This window comes from Puma concolor, chromosome E4 (assembly GCF_028749965.1).
Source record: "Puma concolor isolate L17-30 chromosome E4, mPumCon1.1.hap2, whole genome shotgun sequence".
In the NCBI taxonomy this organism is placed as follows: Eukaryota; Metazoa; Chordata; class Mammalia; order Carnivora; family Felidae; genus Puma; species Puma concolor.
In genome coordinates, this window is record NC_141683.1 from 49,103,668 (window position 1) to 49,129,517 (window position 25,850).

The 25,850-nt window shown below is 39.7% G+C and overlaps 1 protein-coding gene across 1 annotated transcript in view; it reads right to left on the reverse strand.

The window, feature by feature from the left end:
- The window catches only part of AXDND1 (axonemal dynein light chain domain containing 1), an 86,697-nt gene that overhangs the window by 8,745 nt on the left and 52,102 nt on the right, over window positions 1-25,850 (reverse strand). The window contains exons 14-23 of the mRNA XM_086694608.1: window positions 25,038-25,201; window positions 22,805-22,880; window positions 20,447-20,681; window positions 17,301-17,502; window positions 16,394-16,487; window positions 13,294-13,493; window positions 12,318-12,414; window positions 10,320-10,430; window positions 3,729-3,842; window positions 1,916-2,020 (exon numbers count right to left, since the gene is read on the reverse strand). Of these exons, the coding sequence (XP_086550734.1) occupies window positions 1,916-2,020; window positions 3,729-3,842; window positions 10,320-10,430; window positions 12,318-12,414; window positions 13,294-13,493; window positions 16,394-16,487; window positions 17,301-17,502; window positions 20,447-20,681; window positions 22,805-22,880; window positions 25,038-25,201 (1,398 nt within the window). The remainder of the gene's footprint in view (window positions 1-1,915; window positions 2,021-3,728; window positions 3,843-10,319; window positions 10,431-12,317; window positions 12,415-13,293; window positions 13,494-16,393; window positions 16,488-17,300; window positions 17,503-20,446; window positions 20,682-22,804; window positions 22,881-25,037; window positions 25,202-25,850) is intronic.

Here is a 25,850-nt window from a genome sequence, read left to right on the forward strand (position 1 = left end):
TTCCCTGGGCACCCACAGCCCCAAATATCAACCTTGTCTCTGCTGGCCAAGCACAATTAGGTCTCTTCTGTTGGAGCACCTGGTGATCCCTTTCCGCCTGCGAGTGTTCCAGCCACCACCACATAGGATGAACGTGATTCTTCTTTACCTCCAGGAACTTGCAAATAATTATATACCCGGCTGGCATTTTGCTCCATTCCCCAGACCTTACAGTCAATGAGCACGTAAATGGTTCAATCTTCGGTGATCTATAGTAGCAGCATTAGCAACCTTCCAGAGCCTGGAGACAGACTTTCTGGGCCACATCATTGCAGATGAGCTAGCCACATGGCACTGCACCGTGTCAGATGGAAAGGTGGTATCCTGGAGCAGCAACCCCCCCCCCCCCCCGCCCTCCCACCACCACCACCAAAGACAAGCTCTGTGCCCCTCAATTTTGCCCCAGGCTATAGGCTGTTTTCCTGCTTGGTTTGGGTATCTGGGAGACTTGACGCTGACTCCTAGCCTAGACAGCACAGCAGGGGAGACCATCTGAGGCAGGAAGGCCTTGGGTGGGATTGGTGGGGTTAGGAGATCAAACGGTGGTGCCCTTTCCGTATGTGTCTCACGGCACATGACTACTGACTGACTCTCCACGTGATTTCCCCCAGTTCTTCCTATAAGATTTGGAGCCTACTTCCCACAACCTCCCTGGACATATACCCCTGCAATCGGCCACACCTCTGCCTTATTCATCCAGCTGCTGCCCAGCCTGACCCTCACCACAGCCCCACTGCACCCACCTGCTCAGATGGACCAAACCTCTGACAGTGAAATGGTTCATTACTGTGGGGGTGAAACTGGATTCGATATATGGATTTCTGGCACCACCACCCCCCGCCAGGAAAATGCACAGTATAAACATACACACAAAACGCTACATACCATTTTGGGGGATTAATGGGATGAAGGCATGACATCCTGTACACAGAGACATGCCACTCTAGAACTGACTTACGTCTACCACGGTCCTAGAACTTTCTGTGGAGGAATCTTAAATCTATTTTCCTGGGGCGCCTGGGTGGCTCAGTTGACTAAGCATCCGACTTTGGCTCAGGTTATGATCTCATGGTTTGTGAGTGGGAGGCCCACGTTGGGCTCTGTGCTGACAGCTCAGAGCCTAGAGCCTGCTTTGAGTTCTGTATCTCTCTCTCTCTCTGCCCCTCCCCTGCTCATGCTCTCTCGTGCGCTCTCTCTCTCTCTCTCAAAACTGAATAAACATTAAAAAAAATTTTTTTAATCTATTTTCCTGCTGAGTTTCTAAAAATTTCCAGTTTCCCATTAATTCTTGTGGTTGGAAGTATATGGTGATCACAGTTCTCAATAGAATCTGCTGAATGAATATTCTAAAAAAAAAAAAGTAGGTCAAGTTTTGACCAAGATATTGTTAAATTAAGAAAGTCAATGAAATGCTCATTTTAAAATGAAGTTTAGGGGCACCTGGGTGGCTTAGTTGGTTAAGCATCCTACTTCGGCTCAGGTCATGATGTTACCGCTCATGGGTTCAAGCCCCACATCAATCTCACCACTGCTGTCAGCACAGAACCCGCTTCAGATCTTCTGTCCCCCTCTCTCTCTTCCCCTTCCTCACTTGTGCTCTATCTCTCAAAAATAGATAAATCTTTAAAAAAAAAAATCTTTAAACTGAGGTTTAAAGAAGAGAATGAGAAGTTTTTATAAAGTTAAGGTGAAAAACAAGAGTTTTCCAGGGATGATGCTGGGAGGAAAAAAAAACCCTGAAAAATATTTTATGTAGGAGCTCCTGGTCCTCTTGGAGCTAAAAGTTATGTCAGATCCATACCATTTTTACATACCGTTAAATTTCCTGGCTTTTGTCTCTAGTTTTGAATCTCCGATTTGGGTTTCAGATACCTACCCAGGAAAAGAATACATCTGTTTCAAATAGAGGTTTGGTATGAACGTTTTCATCTTTTTCAATTATTCGAATGAGTCTTTCCTCTTCTCTGGATGTTGAAGGCTTCTAGGGCACAGAAACACGAAGGTCCCTTTAGTGAGCTGGTATGGGACACAGTGACAGGGCAAGTTGCCTGGAGGAATGTCTGAAGCTTTAATTTTCCATTTGCTCTAGTCACTCAACGAGCATTTTGAAGACTTTAGAGCAAACACTGTGTGAGAAATTAGTGGGGACGGGGAAGCGGAGACCAGGGGAGAAAATGTGAGAAAAACAAAAAGAATTTCTTCCAGACCCCAAGAATTCATAGCACAGTGGGAGAGATGGCCCAGAAAATAATTATGGTATGCCAGATTACTGTTAGCAAAGAGGTGGGTTCCAAAAGCTGTGTGCATCCAGAAAAGAGCCCTGAACTCTGCCTAGACACTCAGGTAAGTTTTGAGAGAGAAAGTGATACCTGAAGGTTGAACAAAGTTTGTACCGTAGAGAGGAAAGAGCCAGGACTAAGGCCTCAGAGGTGGAGAGGAGGGAATGCATGATACAGTTAAAAGGTATGACGTTATTTAGTGGCCACATAACACTGTTTTCCATTTATTTTGTGTCTTCCATATGCCAAGGACTGTAGCAGAAATAAAACAGAAAATGCTGGTCCAAAGAAGCTTGGGTGTTGTTATCATATTTTTGTAGTGCCGTCCAGCATATACAGTGAGTAGAGGACCTAGGTCACAGCCTGGAGTCATACCAACATTTAAACTATTCACAGATGGGGCGCCTGGGTGGCGCAGTCGGTTGAGCCTCCGACTTCAGCCAGGTCACGATCTCGCACTCCGTGAGTTCGAGCCCCGCGTCAGGCTCTGGGCTGATGGCTCGGAGCCTGGAGCCTGTTTCTGATTCTGTGTCTCCCTCTCTCTCTGCCCCTCCCCCGTTCATGCTCTGTCTCTCTCTGTCCCAAAAATAAATAAACGTTGAAAAAAAAAAAAAATTTTAAACTATTCACAGAGAAGAAACATCAGGGAAGTAAGTTAAGACAGTACAGAGAATGTTAGGTGATCACGAGTTCTAAGAGCCAAAGACAATAGTCAATCCAGGAATCAGCAAAGGGCTCTTGCCAGACTAATCTGGGTTTGAATGCTGGTTCTGCCACTTACAGCTATCTGACTTAGGGTAGTCAGTCAACCTGAGTTTCAATTTTCTTATCTGTAAAACGGGACAATAATTTTTACCTTGAAGTTGTACTGTGTAGATAAGAGGTAACATGTACAGAACATGTAGCTCACAGTAGGCACTCAATTAGTGGCGGTTATCGCTGCATTTTCATCATTATTATAAGTGCCCCAGGAAGGGTTGTTATTACTACTAATGCCTCAGCAGGGGTGGGGACAGGGTAAGGAGAAGGAAGGTGTGGGCCTGGGAGGAGGGGAAAGGCAGCCCAGAACAGGAGCTGAAGAAGTGGACACATAGAGTTTACATTACTGTTTGAAAAATCTGGCAATGAAAGGATAAAGAAACAGCATCAGAGTGAAAGGCAGATAGTGTAGGAAATAGGAGGGCAGGTGTGAATGAGGCTGATGGGAAGCAGGTGGATTTTGAAAAGGAAAAGGACGTTCCTTCCGTGGAAAACAAAGAGCTAAGGGTGTCTGCGGGTATGGCTAAATCTACAAGAAGAAAGGACGCAACTTGATTTATGCCAGATGATCTATTTCTATTTTCACTAGTACCTCTAAACATATTCTTTAAAAACACAAAGGGAAAGAAATGATAATACTAAACATGTTACCTCTTCTTTCTCTTCTTCCTTTTCCTTCTCAAGTTTCTTATCCTCCATACTTTCTCCTCCATCTTCTCTAAAAAGCCTGTCTGTTTCAGGCTCAATTAATTCTTTTACAAAATCCTGTGAGATAAAACAATAGTATAATGATAGCTTAGTGTATATTAATAATTGAGTAGTATATACCAATTATTCATTCAAAAGTATTTAATGCGTACTAATCTTCCAACTGGATACTGTGCTGGGCATAAGGACAAAAAAGTGAATAAGAATGGCCTCTGTCCTTAAGAAGCTTACAATTTAGTGGACAAGAAAATGCTATGGATACATATAGTCACATGGTAGGAACACCTAATCCAGATCTGGTAGTGGATAGGGGTGAGAGGGTTGGTCAGGAAGGTTTCCTGGAGGACATAATGTCTGAGTTTCTTCTGGAAGGATGAGTAAGGGGAAAAGATAGTTAGCATGGGGTATTCTAGGCAGAGGATGCTGCATGGGCATGATTGGCTCCTGAGGGCAAAGTAGTTCAGTAGGACAGAAATTTAGGGGTAGATGGACAGGAGCACAATCATAGAGGAAGGGCTCGAGTGGCTTTTCAGGGAAACAATTTTATCCTGAAGGCAATGAGGTATTGATAAATTGGCTGATATGTTTTAATTTTAAAACAATCACTCTAGCAACATGAGAGTAGATTTAAAGAGAAAGAGGCGAGAGAGAGAGAGAGAGAGAGAGGAGTGAGGGAGGGAGGGAGAAAGAGAAAGAAGGAGAAAAGGTGAGAGTAGAGAATGAACAACACAGGGTTTCAGAAATGAAGAGGAGGGTAAGGATTCAAGAGGTTATTTAGGAGTTAACTCTTACTGCTTGAGTAATTCGATGGATATGGAATGGTTAGGGAATGGAAGCATCTTGAATGATACCTGATGTATGGTGTAGGCCACTACGTAGATGATAATACCGTTCACAGAGATAATGAACAAAGTTGCATAAGCAGGTATGGGAAGACAGATGAGTTCAGACTCAGCTATGTGACTTTGAGTTACCACTAAGATATCCAACTGGAAATATTCAGTAGGTTGTTAAATATACGGATCTAGAGTTTAGACGGAGGCATTTGGGCTAAAGATAATCATTTAACAATTATTTAATTGAATTTAGTTGAAGCCAAGAAGGTAAATTACATCCAAAGGAGACCTTGTGAAGTGTTAGGGGACGAGGCCTTAGGACAGGAACCTAGTCACATAAAGGGCTAGGGAAGAAAGACGAACCCCCAGAGAAGGCCAGAAGTCATGTCAGAAGTCTGAGAGGTCCACCAGGAAAGCCAAAAGAGGAGAAAGAAGGGGTCAACAGTGTCGAATACCTCAAAGAAGTCTACACAATGATCGACTGAAAAATGTCCTTCAGATGTTCACAGCAACGATGTGTAAAAAACAGAAGCTAGACATTTCTGTCTTATTTCACTTAGCATTATACCCTCTAGATCCATCTGTGTTGTTGCAAATGGCAAGATCTCATTCTTTTTTACGGCCGGGTAATATTCCTGTGTGTGTGTGTGTGTGTGTGTGTGTGTGTGTGTGTGTGTGTATCCACACGTGTATACATGAGTGTGTATTATCACATCATCTTTATCCATTCACTTATCGACAGACACCTGGGCTGCTTCCATAAGTTGTCTATAATAAATAATGCTGCAATAAACATAGGGGTGCATATATCTTTTTGAGTTAGTGTTTTCATATTCTTTGCTTAAATACCCAGTAGTAGGATTACTTGATCACATGTAGTCTGATTTTTAATTTTTTGAGGAACCTCCATACTGTTTTCCACAATGGCTGCACCAGTTTGTATTCCTACCAATAGTACATAAGGGTTCCTTTTTCTCCACATCCTCACCAATACTTCTTGTTTCTTGTGTGTTTGATTTTAGCCATTCTGACAAGTGTGAAGTGATATCTCATTGTGGTTTTGGTTTGCATTTCCCTGATGATGAGTGATGTTGAGCATCTTTTCAAGTATCTGTTGGCCATCTGAACGTCTTCTTTGGAGCAGAGTCTGTTCATGTCTTCTGCCCATTTGTTAATTGGATTATTTGGTTCTTTGGTATTGAGTCGTAGAGGTTCTTTATATATTTCAGATACTAACCCTTTATCAGAGCTGACATTTGCAAATATCTTTGCCCACTCGGTATTTCTCTTTTAGTTTTGTTAATTATTCCCTTTCGCTGTGTAGCTTTTTTCTTCTTTTTTATAGAGAGAGAGCAGGTGAGCAGTGGAAGGGGCAGAGCAGGAGATGGAGAGAATCCTCAGTAGGCTCCAGGCTCACTGTGAAGCCGAATGCAGGACTCAGTCCCACAACCCCAGGATTCATGACCTGAGCCAAAATGAAGAGTTGGACGCTCAACCGACTACGGCACCCAGGGGCCCTGCTGCACAGAAGCTTTTTATTTTGAAGTAGTTCCAATAGTTTATTTTTGCTTTTGTTTCCCTTGCCTTAGGAGATGTATCCAGGAAAACACTGCTATGGCCGATGCTGGAGAAATTATCTTATGTGCTCTCTGCTAGGAGTTTTATGGTTTCAGGTCTCATATTAGGTCTTTAATCCATTGTGAATTTATTTTTGTGTATGGTGCAAGAAAGTGGTCCAATTTCATTTTGCATGTTGCTGTCCAGTTTGTAATTAACATTCTTATACAGATATATCATATATTAGAATTATCAAACAGACTACAAAGTTATATTAACCTGTCTAAAGAAATAAAAGATTGAAAATATGAATAAAGAGACAAAGGTTACAAAAATGATCAGACTCGAAAAAGAACCAAATAGAACTTTAACAATTAAATTTAAAAACTGAACAGAGCTCTTTCTCGACTCCATCTTCGTGGTCGCGGCTGCGGTGGCCGTCGTCCAGTGGCCGACATGCAGCTTTTTGTCCGTGCCCAGGAGCTACACACCCTCGAGGTGATCGCCCAGGAGACAGTCGCCCAGATCAAGGTTCGTGTAGCCTCTCTGGAGGGCGTCGCTCCAGAAGATCAAGTCGTGCTGCTGGCAGGCACGCCCCTAGAGGATGAGGCTACCCTGGGTCAGTGTGGAGAAGAGGCTCTGACCACCCTGGAAGTAGCTTGCCGCAGGCTTGAAGGTAAAGTCCATGGTTCCCTGACCTGTGCTGGGAAAGTAAGAGGGCAGACTCCTAAGGTGGCCAAACGAAGGAGAAGGAGAAGGAGAAGGAGAAGGAGGAGGAGGAGGAGGAGGAGGAGGAGGAGGAGGAGGAGGAGAAGGAGGAGAAGGAGGAGAAGGAGGAGAAGGAGGAGAAGGAGGAGAAGGAGGAGAAGGAGGAGAAGGAGGAGAAGGAGGAGAAGGAGGAGAAGGAGGAGAAGGAGAAGGAGAAGAAGACAGGCCAAGCCAAGTGGTGGATACTATACAACTGGCACTTTGTCAACGTTGTGCCCACCTTTGGAAAGAAGAAGGGCCCCAATGCCAACTCTTACGTCTGACGTAATCCTGGCTTTCCCCAATAAAGCCACTTAGTCCAGTCAAAAAAAATAGAAAATAAAATAAAATAAAAACTGAACACAAAGGTTTAATAGAAGATTAGTGAACAGGAAGGTAAACCAGATGAAATTATTCAGGATGCAGCGCAGACACAGAGAGATAGAAAATACGAAATAAGGTTCAAAGACATGCGCATAGGTTCTAATACATATCCATTCAGCCAGAAAGAAAGGAGAGAGCAAATATAGTAGAGACAATATTTGAAGAGACAAAAACAGAATTTTCCACATCTAATTCAAGATACCAACTCAAAGATTCAGGAAACCAAGAGAATTAACAGCAAAATTTAAAAAGAAAAGGAACTCCACATTCATAACGTATCAGAGTGAAACTGCAAAATGCCAAAGATAAAAAGATCTTCAAAGCAGCCAGAGAGAAGAGAGGGTTAACTTCAAAGAAACTGACAGCTGAATTCTCAACTGTCACTTTGGTAACAATAAAATCCAGAAAACAGTAGAAACAGTGTCATCAATGGGCTAAGAGAAAATAATACCATCCTAGAATTGTATGCCCAGCAAAAAAAATTTTAAGAATGTGAGTGAAATAAGGACATTTTTAGACAAACAAAAATTAAGTTTGCCTCCAGTAAATCCTCACTAAAGAAAAATGTAAAGGTCAAGGCAGAAAGAAAATGATCTCAGGCAGAAGATCTGGGATGTATGAAGGAACAATAAAGAAATTAAAGGGGCGACTGGGTGGCACAGTCAGCTGGGTATCCGATTCGGCTCAGATCATGGTCTTGCGGTCCGTGAGTTCAAGCCCCGTGTTGGGCTCTGTGCTGACAACTCAGAGCCTGGAGCCTGCTTCAGATTCCATGCCTCCCTCTTTCTTTCTGCCCCTTCCCTGCTTGTACTCTCTCTATCCAAAAAAAAAAAAAAAAATTTTAATTTTTTTAAAAAGAAGAGGATGCTTACTATTGCTACCACTATTTAACACCTAATTGGAAGAATTACCCATTGAAATCAGACAAGAAAAAGCGATTAGAGCCATAATAATTGAAAGAAAGAGGTCAAATAATCTCTATTTGTAGATGATTTGATTAAGTATCTGGAGAACCCAAAAGAATCTATTGAAAACTACTGAAAACAATAAGATAATTCAATAAAGTCACAGAATATAAAATTAAAATACATATATCAGTAACATACACACAGTTCTCAATTATAAGATACAATGGAAAAGAAGATCCCATTTAAAATAGCAGTAAAATAAAATAGTCAGACATAAACCTCACAAGAAATGCACAAAATGAGTAAACCATAAAACATCATTAAAAAGCATTAAAAGTAGACATCCTGTATCCCCCATTTTTGGATACGACAACCCAACAACATAAGTATCTCTGCTCTAAGTTAATATATAAATTTAGAATGATCCCAGTTTTCAAAATTCCTATTTTTTCTAGAGGTAGATGATAGAGTTCTATAGAAGAATAAATAAGCAAAAATGGTGAAACCCTGAAGCCCATGAAAAAGATCGGTGAGGAGAGCTGACCCTACCAGATATGAAAATGCACCATAACGCCTCAAAAATTAAAATATTGTGGTGATGACCCATGAACAGATAAATAGAAAATAAATTCCAGAAACAGACTTAGGTTGAATATTGCTCTTTTCAAATGTTAGAAAACACTACAACATGGAATATTAGAAACAGTACAATGTGGAAGAGAAATCCACCTTGTTCACATCAACCCAAAAGGCTGAACAGGGCCAGTGAGCAGAAAAAGTTACAAGGAAATGTATTTCATCTAGTTCAATAGAAAGAATAACATTCTACTAGTGAGTGCTCACCAAAACAAATGGCTAATTCTGAAAGTAGGTCTCTGCCGCTGCAGATGCTCAAACATAGGCATAGATCAAGGATGGGTGGTAATGCAAAGTTTCACACATCTGATGTTAGGCTGAATTCAATCACCTTTAAAATCCTTTCTGTTCCCTATGATTGTGCAGAGCTCTTGAATTTAATTTTTTCATAGATCTGTTGCGTAGCCAAGATCACGTCTGTGTTACTTAATTTTCTGAAATCATTCAGTGGCTAATTCAAAATAATTCTGGCCAAGATCTGGGCAGCAAAGAAAAATAAGCATTTGTAAAAGGTGTATAATTTAGAAAGGTGGTGTTTCTTTGGTGTTTCAATATAAAACGCAAGTCCCACAGGGCGCCTGGGTGGCTCCATCCGTTGAGTGTCTGACTTCGGCTCAGGTTATGATCTCAAAGTTCGTGAGTTGGAGCCCCGCACTGGGCTCTCCGCTGTCAGCACAGAGTCTGCTTCAGATCCTCTGTACTCCCCTCTCGCTGCCCCTCCAGCACTTGCCTACATGCTCTCTCTCTCTCTCTCTCAAAAAAAAATAAACTTAGAGGCGCCTGGGTGGCTCAGTCAGTTAAGCGTCCGACTTTGGCTCAGGTCATGATATCTCACTCTGTGAGTTCGAGCCCCGCATCGGGCTCTGTGCTGACAGCTCAGAGCCTGGAACCTGTTTCAGATTCTGTGTCTCCCTCTCTCTCTCTCACCCTCCCCTGTTCATGCTCTGTCTCTCTCTGTCTCAAAAATAAATTTAAAAAACATTAAAAAAATTGAAAAAACTGTCTAAAAAAATAAAATAAAATAAAATAAAAAAATAAATAAACTTAAAAAAATTTTTTAAGACACAAAAGAGAGAGGCCAATGGGCTGGGTTAGGTGCTCAAGAGAAGAAATAACCTTAAATGGAAGACAGAGCCTGAAGGGGATGAGGCAGTGTGCACGCAAAAGCAGACCAGTCTGAGGACCTGCCTCAGGATGTGACAGGCAGCTCCCCTCTGAAAGCCATCCTTCCTTTTATGAAGGATAAAGCAAAATCATCCGCTAAGAAAGTGAGGAGAGATACTTAGGTGGATGATTTTCTCCCTTAGAAGGGAGAAGAACTACTAATGCTCTTGGTCAGGGACCAAATTCTCTTCCGGTAAATAAGTGAGGACTCAGAACACTGATAGGAAAAAGTCACTGAAACCTTATCTATTGCAATACAGGACGAGGCTGAATAATGATCAATGCCAACACATGGCAAATACCTCTTCTCCAAACAGGTACTCCTTTTCTTCCGGTGTCAGTAACTTTATTATTCTGCCTTTAAGCCCAGAAAGGAGGTGAGAACATGTGGTGATCCACTCATGACATTCTCTCTGAGAAGAGATCAAAGATAATTACTAAGCAGAAAAAATCAGACTGTAACAACTCATTTATTCACTCCTTCTATCGAGGAGCTGTTAAGTACAACTCTAAATACAACTCCATTCAATTAACTTTTTATCACTTCAGTTCAAAGATTTGTGCAGAAATGAGTCTCTATGAACACAGACCTGAAATCATACCATCTCTTATCAACAGGATTTTGGGATCTGGGTTGTAATGGGGCAAGGAGCTGTGCTGTGCCATAAAACCAGATGCAGAAAGGCTGCTGCATTTACTACAGGCAAATGGTCTGTCCCAACAAATGTTTCGCAGCTGACCAGGTCAACTGTGATTGCATAGCAATAACAATAGAAATAGCCCACATTTAATTGGCTTTAATTATAGGCCAGACTCTGTTCTAAGCATGTGCAATATTAATTCATTCAGTATGTAATATGTGCTATTATTTTTTATGAGGTATAATTGAAATAACATTACACTGGGAACAAACTGATGGTTACCAGAGTGGAAGTGGGTGGGGGGATGGGTGAAATAAGCGATAAGGATTAAGGAGGGCACTTGTGATGCAGGGAATTGTTGAGTCACTATATTGTATACTTGAAACTAATATAATACTGTAATGTTAACTGCAATTTAATTAAAAACGTAATTAATTTAAAAAATTAAAATTTTAAAAAATGGATTAACCCCAAAACAAATGCACACACAAAAAATAACATTATACTCGTTTCAGGTGAACAACCTGATGAGTCAATATTTGCGTATATTGCAACATGATCACCACAATAAGCCTAGTTAATATCTGTCACCATACATAGTTACAAATTTTTTTCTTGTGAGAACAGAAATATGTACCATTATTCTTCTCATTTTTTTGATGTAGAAACTGAAGGACAGAGCAATTGATCATCTTGCTCAAGGTCTATATATAGTTAAGCAAAGCACTTGGATTTTAATCCAGGCGGCTTGATCAATCTTGAAAAAGAAGAACAAATTTGAAGGATACACACTACTGGATTTCAAAACTTCTTCTATGACCATAGTAATCAAGACCGCTTGATAATGGTGACAATGTCAACAAACAGATCAAGAGAACACAACAGAATGTCTAGAACAATATCCACTATGGATGACAGACCATGGTGAGTATTGGTGAGGAAGTGGCCAGGGGGAACATTCATATACTGCTGGCGGGAGTGTAAAATGGTTTAACCACATTGGAGGATAATTTGACAGTTCTTAAAACGTTCAACACATACATACCATGTGACTTAGACATTCCATTCCTAGATATCTGCTCAAGAGAAATGAAAGAGATGCATATATACATGAATATGCATTAAAGCTTTGTAATAACCCAAACTGCACTTGATCTTAGCCAAAAGGCCGAGAAGCGATGTAATAACCCAAACTGGCATTCAAATGCCCATCAACAGAGAATGGATAAATTGTGTATATCCATATAATGAAATACTACTCAGCACTAAAAAGCATGCAATTTTAATAAAAGCAACAATATGTGTGATTCTCAAAATAATTATGCCAAGTAACGAAGTCAGATCAAAAAAGTACACATTCTGAATGAGTCTATTTATATATTCTAGACAATAAAAATAATCTTTGGTGTTAGAAAATGGATCAGACCTTGCATGGGGGCAGGATGACGCTGGAAGGAGAGATTACAAAGGGGTATAAGGAAACTTTGAATGTGTTAGATATTTTCCTTTTTTTTAAATAATAATCATTTTATGGGTGTATCCATAATTTAGAAATTACCAGACTGTACACCTTAAATACGTGTAGTTTGTTGTAATACAAGTCAACCTACGAAGTCTGCTAAAACAAACAAACAAAACAAAAGGGGAAGATAGTGTTACCTTCATCTCATTCAGTTCATGAAGATCCTTAGTAGGATTTTTTTCTAAGTGACCTGCTTTATTCAGAGCCATAGCTGTTACCATCCCTTTGCAACAACTGGAAAAAATAAAATAAAATAAATAAAAGCACACACACACACACACACACACACACACACACACACACACACACAGCATGACCTATTTATTATTGGTTCCTCTTCTAAGTGTTTTAAATTCAGATACCATGGAAGTTTACCATAATAATTAAACTATTGACTCACGAAGGAAAATAATCTGTCTCTCAAGTTTCTCACCCTTGTCCTGTTCCTCCTCTTCATTCTTCTCACTCTTGACCATGGGTAACATTGAATGAAAATAAAAGCTACTTCCTGAATTGGAAGCAATTGTACTAACATATGCTTCCTAGTTAAAAAATTACAATTTTTCAGACTTTATCTGTATTTGATAAGAATCTTCTAGCTTTTCAGATATAGGGGTTTTTTCATTTGGGTTTTCTTTTTTTAAGAGACGTTTCAGTTGGTGTTTGGTGAAACTAAATAGATTTAGTGAATATAAGTGTACGTTCAGTTTTGCATGGGATTACATAGGGAATTACAAGCTTCTTCAAAAATCACCCCCCCCCCCCGCCCCCGCAGTGTGTGCAAACATGCAAGATGTATCTTATTAATGCAAACAAGCGGGCCTTTTTGGTTTGATTTGGTTTTCTTTTTACTAATTCTCCCGTATAAGTATACACTTCCCAACTTGCCTATGGTAACACTGTGTTCAAAAGAATTCTAAAGCCAATGGGAAAACACTAAAATCACATATTTCAACCGGGCAGTGTTGAAGCTGGTTTAAAAACTGAACTAATATTTCTTTCAAGGTTTGAAAACAATCCCTGATTGCTGCTACCTCACCGCCCTTATCACCTCTGCTTTATGTCACATTTAATCTTCAAAAGGACAATAATAAAATAATCAGATAGTTTCACCTGTTCAAATAGCTGGAGTATTGCGACAACTTTCTGGCCAGTGCGATTGCATCCAGCTCTAACTTTGCAACTCTTACATCATGTTTCTCAGCACTTTCCTTTTCCAACTTTGGGAGAGTGTCTTGGTCAGTAAAGTCAGGCACCATTAAAATCAGCAAGCTTACCATCCACTGGATCATAGATATATGCAACTCATCCATCTGTTAAAACATGATTATAACATAAATGACTTATTTTAAATAAATCAAACAGTAAAAACCATACCAAATTTAAAAATAGGAAGCATACCTGTGTCTAACTTGCAACAACACTACCATTTTTTTTTTTTTTGAGGGGGGTAGGGACAGAGGGAGAGGAACAGAGAGAGAATCCGAAATAGCCTCCACACCCAGCACAGAGACCAAAACAGGGCGCTCGATCTCATGACCTTGAGATCATGACCTGAGGGGAAACCAAGAGTTTCCCGGAAGTTCAAATGACTGAGTCACCCAGGTGCTCCAACAACACTATCATTCTTTTTTTTTTTTTAACATAATTTATTGTCAAATTGGCTAACATACAGTATGTAAAGTGTGCTCTTGGTTTTGGGGGTAGATTCCCATGGTTCACCACTTACATACAACACCCAGTGCTCATCCCAACAAGTGCCTTCCTCAATGCCCATCACCCATTCTCCCCGACTCCCCCATCCACCCTCAGTTTGTTCTCTGTATTTAAGAGTCTCTTACGGTTTGCCTCCCTCTCTCTGTGTTTGTAACTATTTTTTTCCCCTTCCTTCCCCCATGGTCTTCTGTTAAGTTTCTCAAGATCCACATATGAACACTACCATTCTTAATGAAATCAAATCATCACTACTCAGCTAGAATAACCTTGTTTTCTTTCGCTCATTATACTACATTAAACTACCCTCTTCCTCTTTAGTTTGGTCAAGGGTATTAACCCATTAAAGCTGCAGTTCCCCAATTGTGCACTAAGACATTGCAGAGCTCTGAAGTAAATTCTCAAGGATGTCATGGGGTTTTAAATTCTTGAGGGAAATAACAGTGATGTGTGACACCTATCAGCACAGCATGAACTTGACATAGTTCACAGTTTCAACACTGGATGCACTCTATCACTTTTGATGACATCTTTCCTTGGCAAAGCTGGTTTTATTGGTGGTTGTGTGGTTAAAAAAAAAAAAAAAGTACTTTGGGAAAATCGAGGTTCAACAAGAAATGAGGGTGGCACCGTCCCATCAGGTTTCAAGGTTAGAGAAGTTGTCCAGTAGTTAAGTGCATACATTGTATTAGTAAATAATGTTGATTAAATGAGAATAAAAGGGTTTCTTTTTCTTTCAACATATGTATATCTAAAAAGTTAAAGTAAGACATTAAATTTTGCAAAGCTTATTTGAGCAAGCAATTGGAATCAGGCCGTGTCAAAACCAAAAAATGGTCAGGGGCATTCTGCAGGCAGGGGCCAGGAAAAAGATTTTTATAGAGAAGACACTGAAGCAAAGCAATGCAATTATTTAATTGACTGTAACTCAAATGTTGCCTTATTTGGGAAATTTAGTTATTTGGCTCTTGTGACAGATGTTCCTGAGTTCCATTTTTTCATATTCAAGAAAATCTAGTTGCCTGTTTATGATCAGTCCTTGAGTTTTGTTTTCTTAGATTCAAGTGTACTGACTCTGGCTTTGGTTTGTTTATAGAGGCTACCAAAGGGACCAGAGCTACCCCAGTATAATGGCTTCCTTGTTTAACTATTTTCACACGTATTGCTTTTCCAAACAGTTACTAAGTTATTAGGACACAAATATTTAGTAAGTTGTTCGAAACTATCTACTTAATAAACTGAACTGTGAGGGGTTTCTTTTGGTTTAGGAGTGCGAGAACACTGAGGCACAGGCAGCAGTGGGAACCAGTCAAGTTTTGGAAGTTCTGCATTATGGTGTTTGCTGAGGCTGGGTCCCAGACATAAAATGTAGAAAACATCATGAAATGCAAATGTCAAACATGCCATACCCTTCAAATGCCCTATCCCCATTCTCTGTTTGATGAGTCCCTAAGTATTCTTCCAGGCTTACACATGACCTACTCTGAGAAGTCTTTTTAACTTCCACTGGCTTTAACTTGATCCTTTCCCCACGTTTCTATACTGTTCTGTACACATGTCTATTAGAACTGTTTGCACATCTGTCACCTCAATTAGCCTATGCGTCTCTTTAAGACATGGGCCATCATTTTATCCCTCAAAACCACACATAGTACTTGACAGAGAATTAAGTACTTAATAAATGTTGTTAAATGGACAAATAAAAATCAAACTTGGGAGCCTAGCTGGTACTAAAACCCAAGCTTCCCACCTCGGAAGGAAAGGTTGTTAATGACCTAAAGGAATGTTGATGAACGTGTTTTTATAACTTAATTAACACATCAGGAAAAGGGCAACTCTTCCTGACTTGTGATTTCACAAGTTAAAGATATTTCCCCCCACATTCACAAGCTATACCCCTGCTGCTTCTCAAAGTAAATAAATTCCTAACTGTTCTTTCCTATATCAATGGCCTGGATTTATACCCTCATTCAAATAACTAATTTTTGCTTACATAAAATATTAATTGATCCTTGAACTATACCTAACAAACGAACAGAAACATTATTAACTTCATTTCAAAGTTGTATTGTAGAGATTAAATGGTAGAATCTAGGGCATGCTGAATTTAGGTTCATAGCTGAATTTAAAATTAGAATCAGGGGCGCCTGGGTGGCTCAGTTGGTTAAGCGTTGGGACTCTTGACTTCAGCTCAGGTCATGATCCCACGGTTGTGGGATCCACACTCAGCATGAAACCTGCTTAAGATTCTCTGTCTCTATCTCTTTCTCTGTTTCTGTCTCTCTCTCTCCCCTGCACACTCTCTCAAGAAGAAAAATAAAGTAAAATAAAATTTAAAAATAAATATCCATACAAATCATTTGAGTAATTACATCACATAAGTTCCCATTTTGCCCTCCCAACCTCCTGCTCCAATTGGATAGTTATGACCTAGTTTTTCTTTTAAGAAAACTCCCAGCCAAGGCAAAATATAATTTCACAAACCCCTACAAGTACATACCTGGTGCTGAAGTTCAATGTTACCATTGTTAATCTCATTGCCTATCTTCAAAAGCCATTGTTGAATCCTGTTAAATATTTGTGCTTGAAGCACCCTTAAGGAAAAGTCAAACAAAATAAAGATAAGTGACTCACATAGAGTATAAAAGTTAAACTATCAGCTAAAAGAAAGGGTTTTACTTCACCGGACCTAATAAACTCAGGTGTTGCCAATTGTTTGAGAATTCAGGAAAGGTGAATCAAAACCTTAAATCACCTGGTATAATGGCTTATTCATTGTCATCGCCTTCCTAACCCCATGCAGGTAGCAACTGGCATGATGCTCTTGGGACAACGTAGATCTTACCTTCAGTGCTAACTCTCTACTGTAGAAACTCACACTCCTACCCTTTACATTCACTTCTAGGCAGTGAGATCACAAAGTGAGAAAAATGAATTTTAAAATTCTCAAGAGATCAGTTTCCAATATGACAGTGTGAGGAGCAAAGCTGATCCACTCTTTAGTGAATCTAGGTGAGAACTGTTAGAAAAACACAACAAAACCAAACGACTGAAAGCCTCTGGAACAAACAGCAACCGCAGAAACATGTGGTCAAGACAATCTGTGAAAATTCAATAAGAAAGGCAAGGAGAGTCTACGGTATTTGGAACAAGACTCTTCTCTCTCTTTCCCCTCGGTGCTCAGTGAGGCAGACACTCCACTCCAGACTGCTGGAGTTATGGACACAGAGCTCCCTCATCTTCCAGTTCCCAGTTGAGGGCTTTTTTCCTGGAAGGGAAAGGACATCCAAGGTTTCTCCTCGGACCCCCACCCCCACCCCTTGCCTGTCGCTGAGGCTAGGTACTGGGAAAATGCAGTGGAGAAGTGGGGATTCCCTTCTGTCCAGTAGAAAGCTATGGGAACTTACGAGCCAGAATCCGTGTCTATATACGGAGGGATGGTACCAACAATGTTTAATGAGGCATCCAACTGAGATATTATTTCATTAATTTTTTCATTAAGTTCCTCGTATTCTTTAAGATGCATTTCAGGAAACTCCAGGACACTTTCCATCTTGAAAGAACAGAATTCAAGAGAACTAATCAAACTTGAAAGAATTTTAGAGATACCTAGAAAAGTGAGAAAAGTAATAACTTTTAAAAGTAGTCATAAGTCTGCCATTTTAATACTAAATTATAAAATGCCAATAAATAATAAATTATATTGTAATATAACGGATGGAACTAGAATGTATTAGGCTAAGTGAAATAAGCCACTCAGAAAAAGATAAATCTTTTATTATTTCACTCATATATGGAATTTAAGATACAAAACAGATGAACATAAGGGAAGGTAAGCAAAAATAATATAAAAAACAGAGAGGGAGGGGCGCCTGGGTGGCTCAGTCGGTTGAGCGTCCGACTTCGGCTCAGGTCATGATCTCACAGTCTGTGAGTTCGAGCCCCGCATTGGGCTCCATGCTGACAGCTCAGAGCCTGGAGCCTGTTTCGGATTCTGTGTCTCCCTCTCTCTCTGACCCTCCCTCATTCATGCTCTGTCTCTCTCTGTCTCAAAAATAAATAAACATTAATAAAAAAGAAAAAACAGAGAGGGAGACAAACCATAAGAGACTCTTAAATACAGAGAACAAACTGAAAGTTGCTAGTGGGGTGTTGGGTGGAGGGGGAGGAAGGGCTAAAGGGATGAGAGGCATTGAGGAAAACACTTGTTGCGATGAGCACTGGGTGTTATATGTAAGTGATAAAGCACTAAATTCTATTCCTGAAAACAAAACAAAAACATAAAATAAATAAGTTAATATCTGTTCTTTTGACCACTCCTAAAAAAGAAGAAAGAAGAAAGAAGAAAGAAGAAAGAAGAAAGAAGAAAGAAAGAAGAAAGAAGAAAGAAGAAGAAGGAGGAGGAGGAGGAGGATGAGGAGGAGGAGGGGGAGGGGGAGGAGAAGAGGAAGTGCAAAACATTTTCAGAATTGTAGAAAACACTGTTAAAAGAAACTAAAGATCCAAATAATTGGAAAAAACATCCCATGTTCATGGATTGGAAGATTTCACATTGTTAAAATGTCAAACCTGCCCAAACGGATCCATAGATGTAATAAAATCCCTATCAGAATCCAAGCATATCCTCTCCTTATAGAAATTAATAAGCTGTTTCTAAAATTCAGATGGAATTGGAAGTGACTCAAAATGGCCAAAACAATCATAAAACACATAAAGTAGGACTCCTCACACTTATCAATTTTAAAACTTACTACAAAGCAAGAGTAATTAACATAGTTTGATACTGACACAATGACAGACATATACATCAATGGAAAAGAATTGGGAGTCCAGAAATAAACCACTACCATCAACTAATTTTTGACAAGGGTGTCAAGGCCTTTAAATGTGGGAAATGCCTTTCTAAAAAATGGTAGTGGGATAATTAGATATTCACACGCAAGAGAATGAAGTTAGACCTTTACCTCACACAATATACAAAAATTACTCGAAATGGTCAAATACCATAACATAAGAGCAAAAATCGTAAAACTCTTAGAATACATAAGGATAAACTTCATGACTTTAAATTTGGAAGAGGATTCACAGACATGGCCCTGGAAGCACAAACAAAAAAGAAAAGAAAAAAAGATAAATTGAACTTCATCAAAATTAAAAATTTTTGCACTGCAAAGGACACCATCAAAAAAATGAAAAAAACATCCCATAGAATCATAGAAAATACTTACAATTCATATATCTGAAAAAGCTTTTGTACCTATAAAGAACTCTTACAACTCAATAACAGAAAAACAAATAACCCAATTAAAACATGGACAAAGGATCTGTCTGAATAGACAGTTCTCCAAAGAAGAAACATAAATGGTTAATAAGCCTTAAAAAATACCAACGTCAGTAATCATCAGAAAAACATAACTCAAAACCACAATGAGATACTATTACACATTCACTAGTATGGCTAGAATCAAAAAGTCAGATAACGATGGCAAGGATGTGGAGAAACTAGAGCCTTCATATACTGGGGATGGGCATATAAAACGATCCAGCGTCTTTGAAAACAGTGTGACAGTTCTCAAAAACTTAAAGATAGAGTTACTAGTTGACCAACAACTTTACTCCTAGATATATACCTAAGAGAAATGAAAACTATTTCCACACAGAAATGTGTAAACAAAATTTTTTATCAGCATTATTCATAATAGCCAAAAAGTAGAAACAACCCAAATGTCCATCAATGTATGAAATGATACACAAGGGGCACCTGGGTGGCTCAGTTGGTTAAGTGTCCAACTTCAGCTCAGGTCATGATCTTGTGGTTTGTGAGTTCAAGCCCCACATCAGGATCTCTGCTATCAATGCAGAGCTTGCTTCAGATTCCCTGTCCCCCTCTGTCTGCTCCTCCCCCACTTGTGTGTACACTCTCTCTCTCTCTCTCTCTCTCTCTCTCTCTCAAAAATAAACATTAAAAAAAGAAACTATATATAAAAAAGAAATGATATACAAAATGTGATATACACATACAATGGAATGTATTCATTATAAAAATGAATAAAGTACTGACACATGCTAAAACATAGGTAAACCTTTAAAACATTACGCTAAATGAAAGAAGTCAGTTACAAAACATCACGTACTGTATGACCCCATTCATACGAAAGTCCAGAATAGAGAAATCCACAGAGACAGAAAATCAGGGATGGGAGGACAAAAGAGCAAGAGCTAAAGGGTACAGGGTTTCTTTTGAGAAAAATATTCTATAATTGACTGTGGTAATCGTGGCTCACATCTGTGAATGTAGTAAAAATCACTGAATTGTATACTTTAAACAGGGAGTTGCATTGCATATGAATTACATCTCAATAAAGCAGTGCTCAGTGCTTTCTTTTGCTTAATTTTTAAAACCATGTGTATGTATTATTTTGATTTTAAATATGTATTATAAATATAATCACTATTATTTAGATTTTTAAATAGTAATTGTAATACAAATAATAATTATTATCAAAATGCTTTATAATGTCATAATGTCAAGCATTGTATCATTTTTTCTTACCATTATCCCCATTTATTCTTATTTCAAATTCTTTGTAGAGTCTTCCAATGGTTTTCACAATTTCCTTCATGTGCTGTTGCTCTGGTGGCAGCTCCCCCTCCATACTTTTATGGCGACCAAATATCCCAAACCCAATATCTGTCCAGTTTTCCTGTAAATGTTTAATAATCTTGAGAGAATCATATTTTGACACCAGACAATCTCCAGTAAACTTTTCTTTATCTTCATTCAGCATCTAGAGAATGAGAGAGGGTAAGGAAATTAGACTATTATTCCCTAATGATTTCATCAAAGTCTACCCAGATCTTTAATTCCCAGCATCTACCAATTATTTTGGAGTTACATATCCTATTACTATCTGTTCATACCATTTTTTCATATGACATAGCTTCATTTTCAAAATTAAGTGAATTTAAATTAATTATAACACCCCATAAGATAACCCATAGCTTACCAAAATGAAAATAATTAAGTCCTATTTGAGTAAAAACGAATGACAGGCAAAGAAGGACCAGGGAGCTGAGCATGTTTAATTACTATGTGCTTTGGTGAGGATATAATATACCTGTTTACGTGATCCCCATTAGACTGGGAAAGTTGCTAGAATGTATCTGTTGCGTTCTATTTGTCTAACCCCAAGTCCAAAGCCTATAAAAGTGCAATTTACATATTTGTGACTCAGAAAATGCAAACAAATCACCCATGCTTCAAAAAGAGGAATTAGTACAAAGAAGCAATGTAGCAGAGCAATTAAGGGCAAGGATTTGGGAGCTAGAGAGACCTGGACTGGTCTGACTCTGCCAGTTACCATTTATAGACAACTTCAGTAAATTACTTAACATCTCTAAATTTCACTTCCGCATCTGGCACAGGGATTATAAAACCTGTATCCCTTGTGTGACATGAAGCGTACGTGTGGTAATGTATGGAAAGTACCTTCAGCCTGACAAAGTGCTTAATGAATGAGAATTATTATTCCTACTAAATAAAGCAGCATGATTTTTTTTCAATCTTACCTATTCAATGTCAAAATTGCCAGATAAACAGTAAAGTCACTAAACTAGCTATATGATAAATAGGACAAAAAACATCCTCAATTTTGAGAATATTCTGCTCTAGTCATTCCATAAGACAAGAAAACGGCTTCCTGGGATCTGGATGAGACTTCTTCAGGCCATGAGTCTCACATTCACTTTGGAGTATTTCAATATCTTATATATTTTCCTTTGTCAGACTGCTAGGACATAACAGTAGTTTGATTAATGAAATCTATTTTCAAAGCTCAAACTCTTTTAAAAAGATGTTACTGGGGCCCCAGTGGTTCAGTCGGTTGGGCAACTGACTCTTAATATGGGCTCAGGTCACATTCTCACAGTTTGTGAGTTCAAGCCCCGTGTCAGGCTCTGTGTTGATGGCTTGAAGCCTACTTGGGATTCTCTCTCTCCCTCTCTCTCTGCCCCTCCCGTGCTCATGCTCTATCTTGCTGTCAAAATAAATAAACCTAAAATAAATAAATAAATAAATAAATAAATAAATAAATAAATAAATAAATAAATGTATGTATGTATGTATGTATGTATGTATGTTATTAATAAACAAAGTGTAGTATATACATGCAGTGGAGTATTACTCAGCCTATAAAAGGAAGGAAATTCTGACACATGCTACCAGAAAGATGAACCTTAAGGACATTATGCTAAAGGAAATAAGTCACAAAGGGACAGATACTGTAGTTCCAGTGCCCAGAGTGGTCAAAAATATAGAGACGGAAAGCACAATGGTGGTTGCCAGGGGCCAGGGGAGAAGGAAATAGAGGAGGCCTGGTGTTTATTGGGTAAAGTTTCAGTTCAGGAAGATGAATCAAGTGTGGACATGGACGGTGGTGACGGGTGCACAACAAACAATAAGTACACTTAATGCCACTGAAGTGCACACTTAAAAATCACTAAACTGGTATATTTTACGGTATGTCTATATCGTACCCCAATTTTTAAAAAAGATGTTCTGAATTTTAAAGGTCCAAGTTGTTCTTGAGACAAAAGCCAGGTACGGGAGAGGCACAAATGTTACTTCTATCTGATGATTAGAAGAGAGAATCAGAATGACCCTCACTGCCACCCAAGTATCTTTTCCCATTTTTTTCTGGCAGCCTAACTTTATTTGGCCCCCAAATCTAAAATAGAACTGAAAATAAAATACTTAAGCGTATTTTTAAAAGTCCCTGGAGTCTTGCTATTTTGTCTTTCATAAAATGCCATATGGCATTCTTAAAGGATGAGATGTGACTCATTCATTGGTGAAGAGTGGCAATTTACAAACAGCACTTTGATTACCAAACAGTTCATTAGAATGTCTTACCTTTTGCCACCGCTTGAAATCTGGAATAACTGATTCAAATATATTTTCTTTATCAGGAGATGAAATGTCTTTTTCACTGGAAGAAGGAAAAAGAATAAGAGCAGGGTCTCAGAACAGTATATCAACAAAGAAAATCATGAATCTGGGGCGCCTGGGTGGCTCAGTCGGTTGAGCGTCCGACTTCAGCTCAGGTCATGATCTCACAGTCCGTGAGTTCGAGCCCTGCGTCAGGCTCTGTGCTGACAGCTCAGAGCCTGGAGCCTGCTTCAGATTCTGTGTCTCCTTCTCTCTCTGCCCCTCCCCTGCTCATGCTCTGTCTCTCTCTGTCTCAAAAATAAATAAAAACATTAAAAAAAAAAAAAGAAAGAAAATCATGAATCTGTATACTGCATTATAACATTATGTTTCTCCTGAATGATTTCCAAGCATGCCTTCCAGGGTTAGCCCCTTTCCTTACAGGCATTCATCTTTAAATTTGCAAATATAAATATAAGTATAAACATAAATTCAGGCTCCAATCAGACCTGAGCAATCAAGTTATAAGGTCAGAGGCCATAAGAGTACTGACAGGGCAGTGTCTGGGTCTCTGACACCCAAAATTAGATCATCATAAGAATAAGTCCTGTTAAATACAGCAGCCAAAACAGTATGTAATGAATAGGAAGCCTAATGAATAATGAAGACTCAACATTTAGTCCAGGAGTCCCAACTTCTGGCAAGAAAGAGTTTCTTTTAATATCTCTGAAGTCTCACAAGGCGAAAGCTCTTGATAAAGAAGTTCTTGAAGAGAAAGAGAAAAGTGAACCCTCCTGCTCTCTGTGCTCCCCTAACCAGCTAAGAGTCAACAAACAGCAAAAACAGGAAACGGCAGTAGTCACCAGCTTGGATATGTACCAGCTTCAGCTTCCAGAACTTCCAAAAAATCTACTGACTGGAAAACCTTAGAGGATCTGAAAAACCGATACCATTGTCCTCAATCTGAAATGGAACCGGTTCCTAAATGTGTTTCCTCAACAAACCAAGCATCTTAAAGTTTTAAAAAACCTTAGAAATCATTGAGTCAAGACTAGATTCAAAGTCCAGATTCCCACTAACTTTAGCTGTGATTTCATCATCCCACCTTGACTTAACTACTTTATAGGCAGCCATTGTCAGATTTCTCTAATTGTTATAAAGTATAACACCAATCAAAATCAATCTCCTTCTAACTGCCACCCACTGGTTCTATTTCTCTGCACATGCAGATGCATCTAGATATTCAGGTTTGCCAATAATAATGACATATGTTGACATGAGAGAAAAGGAAACGAGAGGAGAGGGAGGGGAGGGGAGGGAAGGGGAGGAGAGAGGAGGTGAGGGGAGGGGAAGTGAGGTGAGGAGAGGAGAGGGGAGAGGAGGGGGAGGGGAGGGGAGAGGAGAGGAGAGGGGAGGGGAGGGGAGGGGAGGGGAGGGGAGGGGAGGGGAGGGGAGGAGAGAGGAAGTGAGGGGAGGGGAAGTGAGGGGAGGAGAGGAGAGGGGAGAGGAGAGGAGAGGGGAGAGGAGAGGAGAGGGGAGAGGAGAGGAGAGGAGAGGGGAGGTGAGGAGAGGAGGTGAGGGGAGGGGAAGTGAGGAGAGGAGAGGAGAGGAGAGGGGAGGGGAGGGGAGGGGAGGAGAGGGGAGGGGAGGAGAGGGGAGGAGAGGGAGGGGAAGGAGAGGAGGGGAGGGGAGGGAAGAAGAGGGGAGGAAAGAAAAGGAAACAAGCTGAACTGAAATAGAGGCAGCAGTTGGGTAGAGAGGTCAGGATGGACTATAGAGATGGTTAGCACCAGAAACCACAAAACCACTCAAGCTCCTAGCAGGACTGCACCCTTGGAAAGGCTGCTAGTTACCCCACCAAAATCAATGTTAGAGTTATTACATGGTAAAAGAGAACCAGAGAGAAAGAAAGAATTGGACTCAGTTACCAGACATGACACAATATAATCAAAACCAAGAGTCTTGTAGACCCAGGGCAACTGGGTGGTTCAGTCAATTGAGCATCCAACTCTTGATTTTAGCTCAGGTCATGATCCTGGGGTCATGGGATCAAGCCCCTCACTGGGCTCCACGTTCAGGGTAGAGCCTGCTTAAGATTCATTCTCTCTCTCTCTCTCTCTCCCCCCCCCCCACTCTTTCTCTCCCTCTTTCTCTCTAAAATAAAACAAACCCACAAAACAAAACCCTTTAAAAAAAAAAAAAGATTCTTGTAACCCACCTATTATTTCTGAAAAACTGCTGCCATTTGGTAAGGCCATCCTTAACAATTTGCAATCTCTCCCTTATAGATTCTTCATTTTGTTCCACTTCGTTTTTAAATTTATTCATTAAGTTTCTCCATTTCTGTGTCAATTTCTGCAACAGTGCAAGGTCTGCAGTGTCCTAGATAAGACGCATAAAATCAAATCACTTATTCACACAATACTTATTAGCATATGCTAATGATGTTAATTAGTGTATTGATATTGTAATACTAGAGATATCCATAGAAAATGGATCAAAATTGAGAAGATAGTTCTCCTTCAAAATATCATCAGTAACATCACATAGTGCCTTTGCTGGTAGATTTTCCATGGTACATAAAATATTAGGGACAAGATTTTTTCCTTTGCAACATGAGCCCAATTTCCCCACTTTCATGGGAGCTAGTGTGGTGCATTGGAAAGAACAGGAATTTCAAAGCCAAACAAAACCAAATGTGAATCCTAGCCAGTTATTGGCTATGTAACCTTGGGGGATACTATTTCACTTATTTGGGGTTAATTTTTCTTATCCAAAAAATAAAGACCCTGCTATAAAGGGCACCTGGGTGGCTCAGTGGGTTAAGTGGGTCTGACTCTTGATTTTGGCTCAGATCATGATCTCACAGTTCATGAGATCAAGCCCCACATCAGGCTCCTTGCTGACAGTGTAGAGCCTGCTTGGGATTCTCTCTCTCCCTCTCTCTCTCTGTCCCTCCCCTGCTCGCATGCACTCCCTTTCTCTGTCTGTCTGTCTCTCTTTCTCTCTCTCAAAAATAAAGAAATAAACT